General features: G+C 34.2%; 1 protein-coding gene across 1 annotated transcript; it reads right to left on the bottom strand.

Moving 5' to 3' along the window:
* Positions 1-121: 121 nt before the first annotated feature.
* Positions 122-10,304, bottom strand: meltf (melanotransferrin). Its single transcript, XM_039691649.2, has 16 exons — positions 10,044-10,304; positions 9,688-9,842; positions 9,419-9,518; positions 8,743-8,928; positions 8,507-8,657; positions 8,325-8,392; positions 7,862-8,046; positions 7,554-7,716; positions 7,307-7,458; positions 7,003-7,099; positions 6,633-6,827; positions 5,446-5,599; positions 5,280-5,347; positions 3,717-3,904; positions 3,445-3,637; positions 122-1,668 (listed from the first exon to the last, which is right to left on the bottom strand). The coding sequence occupies exons 1-16, from the start codon at positions 10,090-10,092 to the stop codon at positions 1,601-1,603; spliced, it is 2,172 nt and encodes a 723-aa protein (XP_039547583.2). The 5' UTR covers positions 10,093-10,304; the 3' UTR covers positions 122-1,600.
* Between the last annotated feature and the right edge of the window lie 602 nt (positions 10,305-10,906).

Here is a 10,906-nt window from a genome sequence, read left to right as displayed (position 1 = left end):
TTGAAGACCCTAGAGATGCTTAATCCAGACGGTTGTCGTGCTGGTCCACTTATTTTTCAAATAACACAGGTCAATGAAAATACAATTTTGAAAAAAAAAAAGAAAAGAAAAACAACCCAAATTTTTATGATGCTTGTTTATTTAAAATAAGAGACAGTATGTTGTAATACTTGAGCAGACGCACTGGCCTGGCAACTAAATATTAGTTATATCTCAATCATTTCATTAAGAAATTGCAACCAAGAAAAAGCAGGCTAAACATTAATGCACGACATTCATGTGTCAGCACATATACACTGATATGGTATCTGAACAACATATACAAATAAACCTCTCAAAGAAACATCAAATTACAAAGCAAAAAAGTGAATACTATAATGGAACAGACATCTAAAGCACACACTGATGTGAAAAGGCAAGCTGAAGGGATGATCTATTATATCAATGATTCAAAATCTGCTGGAGGTCCATCCATTGTGGGTTTTGGACAAGACTTGTTATGCCCCATTTGATTGGACTTGAATTTCAAAAAATGTTTAATGAATAGTATCCATGGTTATTTATCTCAGTGTATGGGGTTCACTAAAATGTGCTGTATGAATCATTTTTGGGAATTTACAATCAGTTACTACCACAAAAAAAAGGCGAGCAACAGTTTTAGAACATTGTTTAGTAAATAAAAGCTTTGCAACAATACTATAATGCAGAGACAAAAGGATTTTAATGTTGCAACAATGACTGCACAGTCACTGGAAAGATATATTTATCCCCCAGATACGAAAGCATTACCGGGTGTATCATAATTCAACAACTTGTTTCAACTCAGTGATTAATTATCAGAAAAAAATATATATTTTTTTTATTTAATTTATTTTTATTTTTTTAATTAAAAATTTAAAAATATATATATATTTCAGATTTTATATGCATGAGTTGCACGTTGTGCTGTTGATTTGAGAATGCAAAAGCAAGAGAAAAAAAACCACTGAAAACTCATTTTCTTCTGCTTTCAGTCTGGGGAGAATATGAGAGTAAAAGAACCCTTTCAATCTATTCAGTAGTAAAACTCCAGTGCATGTTGCATTCAATGGCATGATGATGAAAATCATCAAAGAGGAAAATACTAGACACAGCATATTCCCTGATATGGCATGTGCCTTCAAGTAGTTCATAGCATAATAAAATGTTGGTTTAAAATGCTGCAATAAACATTGTGCAATAAATATGTAACAGGCAAAGCATATGCACTGATATGGCTATTGCCCTCAGCAATTTCAGAGTAGAATAATACAAATGATCATGATAATGGATCAGCTTTGGTTTAAACTCTAGTTTAAAGAAAGACGTCAGACAACTCTTTGTTGTTTCTTAATTTAAGACGGTCCTCAAAATCTCCCTCGGAAATCTTATCAGCCGTACTATGTACCATTGCAATCACAGATAAAATGCATTGCTATTGCTTAAGCATATTGTAGCTTTAAATTTGATCTCACATCTTGATTTGAACTTGAATCACCTATAGATATATTGATACAACTATGAAGGTCTAGAGTCAAGAAGAGATGAAGTTGCCAAACCCCTTCTGTGACTGGCAGACCTGCTACAAAGCCAACAGGGACGCCAGGGAGCTCACAATGGACATCAGCAGTAGTAGGGACGAGGACAACACTGCAACGGAAGAGAAACCAATGCACACATAGTGGAAAGAGTTACTATAAAATCCAAGTATTATAAATGATTTAATATTTAAACAATAGAACACAAGAGGGTGTTAGCCTTGATGTTATTCGTAAGCAAATCATTTTAAAGGGATTCTGAATTGAGAAATAGATTTTGTCTTGATCTTTTGACATGCAAGAGGTCATTGTACTATAAAACAAATCCAGAAAAGAAAATGAAAAAAATTCCTCTTTAGTTCAAAAACAGCTTTGCAAAACAAGCTCCGAAGATGACACGTTTCAGATTTTAGCACATTATGATGTAATATTGCAATGAAAGACCGCCTCTGCTTAATCAGATCAATGCCTACTTCCACATCATCACATATTTGGCCCTGCCTACTGCCACGTTATTGAGATGAGGAGACAAGAGAGATACAGAATCACAGGACTAAAAATACTGTAACATTACCTTCCAAATGATCCAAATGCTAGGAAAGTTATTTTTTTCTCTTAGAAGCATGAACATAATCTGTTATTTAAAATGCGATTGAATTATATACAGAAAGTGGTCAAAGAACGCTTCCGTTAACAATCATTGGAGCGGTCAATCACACAGAGCTGGGTTTCTGGAGTTATCTGGACTCTCGCCTAAACTCCTGTCCCGTTATAATCGACGAATCGCTTATTTACATTGTGAGAGTGCAGAAATGGAGTATTAACAGACATGACATGTTTTTGTCTGTAAATATAATCCTACAGATCTAAATATGATGCCATAACTTTTCATGTTTTGTTAATCTCGACTGCTGTAATAGTAAAAACGTAGTAAACGTTTTAGAGCGAGTTCCACGTATAATATTTATTTCATATACAAAGACGTTAGCCAATCACAGCAGTGGGTGTTAACATTGAAGTCTCACAGCAGACACGTCCCTTCCAACAGTGTGTTCAAATATGAGGGATAAAATGTATTATTTATAAATTATGACAATTTTTCATGTAATAATCATACTAATTATAAGTTTTTGTACGTACAAGCCAGTTTTGTAAAATCTTTACCATTAATGGGATATTTCCTAATCTTTAATAGAGATTCTTTATGTTTTCTTTTATTTATTTTTATGGTCTATTTAATGAATGTATTGTGTTAAATTATTATTACATTTTTTATTTTACGATTAATGTTCTTTAATGTTTTAAATTAAAATATTTATTTATTTTTATTTATTTATTCTTTAATAAAAAAAACTATTTTTATTATTACCACTTGCTTTTTTTTTTTTTTTTACAACTATGCATTTGGCAGACACTTATTTAAAGTTAAGTTAAATTTCATTCAAGTGATACATTTTATACATTTGATCAGTTTATGCATTCCCTGGGAATCAAACCCATGACCTTGGTGTTGTCGGCACCGTGCTCTACTGTTGCTCTAAGCTACAGGAATGCTCAAACAGGGGTGCGTTTCCCGAAAGCATCGTTAGCCAACTATGGTCGCAAGTTCCGTCGTTACCAATAGAGTTCAATGGAAATTGCGACCAACTTGAGTCCATAGATGGCTAACGATGCTTTTGGGAAACGCACCCCAGAATAGCACTGCACTTTTTTATTTAATTGATTTTTTTCTTTTTAAAGAATGTATTTTAATGAGATATTTTGTACATACAAACAAAAGACTAGACACACACAGATAAGATGGAAAAACAGGAGAAAAAAAAAAAAATATATATATATATATATATATATATATATATACACAGTATATAAGCATATATACCAGTACCTGTTGATGTGGCTGAACACTCCATGGCTATCACAGCATCCAGGTAGCTCTGGCCAAGCCACTCCTCATACGTTTTCTTCTCTCCCACACCAATTAAAGTGATGGTTGAGTCCTTAAAAATCAGGTCCGACCCCTCATAAGCGCTTGAGTCAAACATCTTGAAGCCTGAGGCAGCATTAACTCCAAAGAAATTCTGAAAGATGCAAACCAAAAAGTCCCACCTCCATTTTCATATTACCCTGAAAAATAACATTTGGCATAAGCAACAGTACCTGGGCTTTGTCCAGAAGGCCAAAAATGAGGTGGTGGTTGATATCGGGTCTTATCATAACAGCGTGGGAAGGGACACGGGCCAGGTTGCACTTGGTGTACTGAGTGACTTCAGCACGAGACTCCTGAGAACAAAGCAGCTGAAATTCACGGTAATCCAATTGCTCCGCCCAAGAATCAGTATTGTTTCCTGAAAAATAATTATTTTGACATGAGAAAAGTACTCTAGACTTTAACACACACAAAGTAATTGTCTGCTTGCTGTTACATAATTCTCTCTGAAATGTCCAAATGGGTTTTTAGTTTTTTGTGTGAAAAATATTATTTATTGTTTCTTAAAGGGGCACTTGGCAACTCTAGTCATTTCTTAGCTTATTTTCACGTTTGTTGTTGCATGTTTTCTCATCGAGCTCATTCTCAAACAGCTGTGCGGCGTATATTTTCACAACAGTGTCATAAAAAACTCACTTGCGGCACCTTCCTCCCACTTTCAACCACTGCTTATGTGCATTTGTTATTATCGGAGCCGGCCAACTTTATCGTGTGGAGCTGTGTCTACCGAGTGGGTAATGCATCATACACAGTATCATAGAATTATGTCAAATTGCCATAAAGCAGTTTGCATTCTCTCCAGAACAGGTTATTAAACCATTCAAATTATTTCTAAACGGTTTTATTAAGTTGAAATAGTTGCCAAGTTCCCCTTTAATTTTCTCTCTGAAGTATTGTTAATCAGAGACCTTAAATGAAAACCTATTCTTCTTCTTATTCAAATTAGACCAGTTCCAACCATTCACTTTTTTAGAAGTGCTTTTCTTTACATTAGCTAATTATTATCATGTTAAGTCTCTTTACTCATTGGAATAATAATGATTAATTTATTATTGTTTTTATTTCGGTTGTTTAATTCAACATTTATTATTAATTATTATTAACACATTTTCTCTCCCTTCTTTAAATCTATGCTTTTGGTTCTGCTATGCTCCTATTTTTTAAGTTTATTTTTTATTCATTTATGTTTTGCTAAAATGTTCTTCATATTCTGACTTGTGAAGCAGATTTTATGGTAACACTTTACTTAAAGCCCCTATTTATAACGTATTATAAAGATATTTATAACGTACATTATATATTATAAAATAATACAATTATAAAATAATTGTAAACAAAGTTAAATAGGATTATAATGTTTGCAGATTCTCAAAATTGGTTGTTTGTCATGTGTTTTAATGCAATTTACTTTGTAAAGACATGTTTAATTAATAGATAATTATCATATTGTATTACAACTTGTTACAATTATTCATGAGACCATACAATGCAGTATAAAGCATTATATGGGAGAATTACTGCATTAAAAAATACTTTTATAATGTATCATACATACTGGCTTTAAGTAAAGTGTTAACGATTTGGTTAAATGAAAGGTGCTATAGAAAATAAAATGTTTTCTTATTATTATTACTGTTATTTGTATTATTATTAAAGATTATGAAAGTGCTCACAGTAAATTAGCCTTCCAGTTAGTTTTTTACTAAAAGCAAGAAAGAATTTCTGAGAATTACCATTCGTGTTCTGAAATACAGTGGAATGCTTGACAAAGGCCACATCACCATGATTTTCAACAAGGCACCTGGAAATATAAACAGAGACCATGTTCAACTATTTATTTGTCATGCATATTCATTAGCATCAAATCTTTCAGAGCTATTGTGTAGTAGAGTGGATTACCTAAAGGCTCCATCGTAACCATCGTATAAGTCCTTGCCTTTTTCACACTTGTTCTGACCACTGGAGTCTCCAATGCACTGCTCACACAGATTACTGGGGAAACCCTTCTGATTGGCTCCGGGTACACAAGATGATTTAAAGAACTCCCCAGCAGCTAAAGGCAGATTTTTTTGGTATTCATATACAGCCAACAACAATATATGACAATTTGTGATAGAATGACAATAAAAAAAATTATTAGAATTATTGAATTATTAGATATATACAAATCTTAACATATCACTAGGTTACAACGAGAAAGAAATCTTACTACTGGCTATTTGATTCACATAACTTGTATTTATTAGAGCAATGTGTTTGCAAATATTTTATTATGATATATCCAGATTAAGCTGTTATATTATATATATATATATATATATATATATACATATACATATATATCGTATCTATCTATCTATCTATCTATGTATATATATATATATATATATATATATATAATGTGGTCCAAATCTCAGAGATCAGCAGTGAAAGTGCTTCTATTCAGCATTCATTTCTAATGTAATACAAAATGAGTAACACTTTACAATGTAAAGTGTTACTCATTATGTTAAGGTTTCATCTTTTAACATGAACTAAGAATGAACAGTACATTTGAGCATTTATTAACCTTAGGTCATGTAAAGATATAGTTCAAGATATAGCAATCAATTTTTTTAATCAAGTTGTCTGTTAACATTAATTAATAAGCTAAGCTGTGAACGAACATGAACTACACAGCCCCTAAAGGCACATGGAAGGGAAAAAAAATTATATGGGAGGAAAAACGTTTGTCAATGCTTTTCCATTCTCTTTTGCGAGGGAAAGCAAAGGTTTTGTGAGAGAAGACAAAATCTCATAGTTTTTCCATCACTATGTCCCTTTATGAGCTCCGTACATGAACAAGCAATGTAAAATAGTTTTTCTATTAAATAACATTAAGAAAGATTAATAATGCGTTCAAAAAATGTGTGGCTAATTGATAATTAAATTTAGCTATTGCATTACCTAAGAAGAGCTCATTGTAAAGTGATACCACAAAATGTTTCATTTACAAATTACAAAGAACAATTTGAGTGAAACGTGCAACTGAAACATTTAACTTCAGACTTTGGGACCCCATGGTATAAGTCCACCACATGTCCTACCTTGGGGCACTTGGCATGTCTCTGGTCTGATGATGCCTTTTTCTATTAGCAGACCCATTGGAATGTTCCAGCCTGCAGTTCTGCCATAACCCGTGTGACAAGAGCGCTTGCTCTTGAGGTCACTGAATCTCTGGATGTCCATGTTGCTCTTCCTCAGCACAGCCACAGCATAATAAATGCTTCCGTCAGTGTCTCCTGCGACAGAGAATCACAGTGGCTTGTGAAAATGAATCATCAGTTATGAATAAAACACAAAGTAGTTACCCAGAGAACACATTTTGTACTATATTCAGGTAATTTCATATAAAAACTATATGGAAGCCTATGAAGCTGGTTAAGTCAAAGTACACTGACAGCGTATGGCACTAACCTGTGTAGCTTTCTCCAACCGCAGGTTTTAAACCAAAACTCTTTCCTGCTGTGTAGATGTAGCCTCCATCAAGAGTGATGACATCAGCTTCCTTGTTCTGGAGGAAAAGAGTCTCATTCAAATAGAGCACACCTTTTTACCTGCATTGAGTTTATACAAATCAATTTCTCTATGGATAAAATGAAAGGGATTTTTCGTTTCAGAACTTGACTGTTGCACTGTATTGCAGGTGTTAAGAAAAACGTAGAAAAAAGCAAGTATGGATAAAATGGTTTGGTATTTAAATGACCGCTGACTGGCATACTTGTATTTTCTTCAAACAGTCTTCCACAGATGTGCCATAGACACACTGAATATCAGGAATCAAATTTTTGCTTTTGAAAGCCACAGCCATGTCTGCACATTTTTGCTGCTCTCCATTAGACAGGACACACCATCGAAGTTGAGTGGGGACATCTATATAACACACACACAACAGAGTTAAGGACAATTTATGTAAGAAAGAAAATAGAACATTTTTCATTGTTTGATGAAGATACAGAAATTCACACCTGACTTTGAGCAGTCCATAGCTCTCAGTATGTCATAGTATCGGCCCATCCATTCGATATGGTTTTCATTTCCAGCTTGGATAAATGTTGTTGAAGCGTCGCTGAACAACAAGTTTTCCCCACTGAAGTCTGCTGAGGAGAACATGGAGAACCCAGACTTTTGCTGAAGAGAAACACACAAACACATTTAAATAAAACAGCATGTTGCACAACAAAATAAAATGTACATTTTGTATTTACTCTATTAGAAATTAATGAATGAATCCTAATGAAGTCGAAAACCTCAGATATCAGTAAAAGGATCATACCAGTCCCTCACGCAACATGTTGTAAACCACCGAACTGCTGATGTCAGAGTGGACAACAATCCCCCTCGATGGCACTCGCGCCAGATGGCATTTCTCATAATCACTGACTGGACTGCGAGTGCCGTCCCGACACAGCAGCTGATAGTCTTCAGAGTGCAAGTCCTGAGCCCATGAATCCCCCTGACCTGACACACAAAGTTAAAAGATATATTATTATCTTCATAAACCGATCACAATCCATTATTTATCCATAACACAATATTAGAAGACCCCCAACTAGCTATAATAACAAATGGGACCTTATTATTATTATTTATACTATTATTATTTAATTTTCATTAAATGTGAATTCATTTAGTACGTACATACTGTTGTATTAATATTGTTATATGAATAATATATATATTTTTAATCATTCTGTGGCCCCCTTAGAAGTTTGACAAAGACTAGGCTACACATTTACCATCAGTATTCTCGCCTACAGTGGTGTGCTTTACAAAGGCGACATCACCAGCATCCTCAACCAAGCACCTGTGAAGCCCAAAACTAACATCAGTTAAGTGACATACTGAACATATTTCTCACTATCAGAGCTGCAACTGCACCAGATTTCAGTGTAGTATGATGGGACAAAGAACATGGTACCTGAATGCTCCGTTATATGCATAGTATTGCTCCTTGTTGCTTGGGTCACACTTAAAACTTCCAGATTTATCTCCCACACAGAGCTGACACAAGGATGCAGGGTCGTCTTTAGCCCCTGGGATACAGCTGGCCTCAAAGAAGTCAGCAACCCCTAAAAAGCCAAGATAAGATACTCTTCCATTTGAAAAAGGCAATCTGATCATTTTTGATGCACTGCACCAAAAGTAAAGAAGTACCTTGAGGGATGTCACAGCCCATGGCAGACATCATCCCAGTGTCAATCAAATACCCTAGAGGGATGTTCCAGCCAACTGTGCGGTTCTTCCCGGTGTGACAAGACTTCTTCCCCTTCAGACTGTTGATGTTGATGGCTGAATTATTCGTTTTAACCACAGCAACACCGTAGTAAGTTATTCCTTTCCCTATGGCCATTAAGAGAAGAAAAACATTTATGACTTTAGTCTAAGTTAGTCTACATTTTATGTTGATCTAAAAGTTTAATTTTTCCAGATAAAACAATGGATGGTCCATAACATCAGTATTTTTATTACAATGCACATTTATTATATTTGAATCATGATAAAGAAACCAAATACAGATAGAGGCATCATCTGTTAATAATCAACCTAATGTTTCAGCTGACATTTAATTATGTCCTGGTAACACTTAACACTTTTGATTTGAGTAATGTATTAGTAAATGTTGAAATTAACATTGACAAAATTTACAAATGCTGTAGACGTGCAGTTCATAATTAGATAATGTTAACTGATGTAGTTAACTAATGTGTTAACTAACGGAACCTTGTTGTAAAGTGTCACCTGTGTCCTTGATCACCGTTTTTCCATTTCAACAGTTCATTGGTACAACTTGCATAATCTGGTATCTTGAAAATAAGAACATCGATCATACCATCTGCTCCAGATTCTCCAGCTGCAATTTTGAAGCTGGCTTGCTTGCCAATGTTGTATATCTCTGAAACACTGGCTGAAAAGGCATCAACTTCTTTTTTCTGTCAAAATCAATATTAATCACAAATGCAACTTAGCTCATACTCTGCAAATAGAACAGACACTTTCAAAGCATGCTATCTGAGAAGATACACTTTTTCAAGTTTTTTTTTTTTTTTTTTGTAAATTATACTTCAAGCGTCCAAAATATAAATGCATAGATAGACTTACGATGAGTTTTTGAGCACATTCTGATTTAGATGAGACACGGACGCACTGTGTCGCTGGTCGAATTGAAGCACTGGTGAATGCCTGAGACATGGCTTTACATTTGGACTCCTCCGCCTCAGATATAGTGCACCATTTTATTGTACTCTGCCCTGACACTGCACAAAGTAATGTATAATATATATCAACATCCTACTTTTCCCTAAAAATGTTCTGAGTTCCTGCTCAGAACACTGCTAACATTAAAAAAAAAAAAAACAAACAAACATAATAGCGTGTAGCTGTTAATTAAGCTGGGTGGGATGGGGAAAATCTTGTTTTTTTTCCCCCCTTAATTTTAAGTTTTAAAAGTTGCTTACCATAATGCGTGACTGCAAGTAGAACACTTAGAAAAGTCAAGGTGTCCATCTCTGACTCGAGAGTGCGCAGATGTTGTAACTGTACTGTGTGTTGTCGATTTATATCTGTGAGAGTCTGTTGCAAAGTCCAAAAGTTAGCCCTTTGACATAACAAAAACGGAAAATGATACCATAATAAACGATACGTGCAGTCACACTTTCGAAATTTATAGACTATAATATGACTAGACACGAGGACTCAAAACGACACGTCCAAGACGGGCGAAGGTCCAAGGTGCACACAGAGGGGTCTTTCATTCTTGAAAGCTCCACCTTTTTCCATAAAAGAATGGAAAGAGACTCTGAATCAAGTGCAGTGTCATAAACCCAGGTAAAATAACTTTTAACTTAGAAAAGAAAATTATTATTTCAACTTTCGTCAAACCTAGTTTATATTCTGAGGACAAAAAGCTTTAATACACTTTCTGGTTAACAAACCACACACACACACACACAGATATATATATATATATATATATATATATATATATATATATATATATATATATATATATATATATATATATATATATATAGGCTATAACGTTTGGCTATATATATAATTTCATCTAAAATTGTCCAATCAATACTTTCTCTAGCAGGCAATACCAAAACATAGACTTATTTAATTAACAAAAGTGAAAATACTTTCGAGACGCACGTGCTGCATGATGCTGTAAAGCCTAACGTTACGCTTTTGAATCGTTGTAAATCATAATGTTAATTGTTTTACAACAGGAAGGAAACATATGCTTAACGACGACAGATATAGCAATACAAAAATATACTGCACAATTTATTGTGGCAGTGTTTTAACTGATCTC

Source organism: Pimephales promelas, chromosome 8, assembly GCF_988280905.1.
Source record: "Pimephales promelas chromosome 8, fPimPro1.hap1.1, whole genome shotgun sequence".
Classification (NCBI taxonomy): Eukaryota; Metazoa; Chordata; class Actinopteri; order Cypriniformes; family Leuciscidae; genus Pimephales; species Pimephales promelas.
Note: the sequence above shows the minus strand (reverse complement) of the source record. Positions and strands in the feature narration are given on the sequence as shown.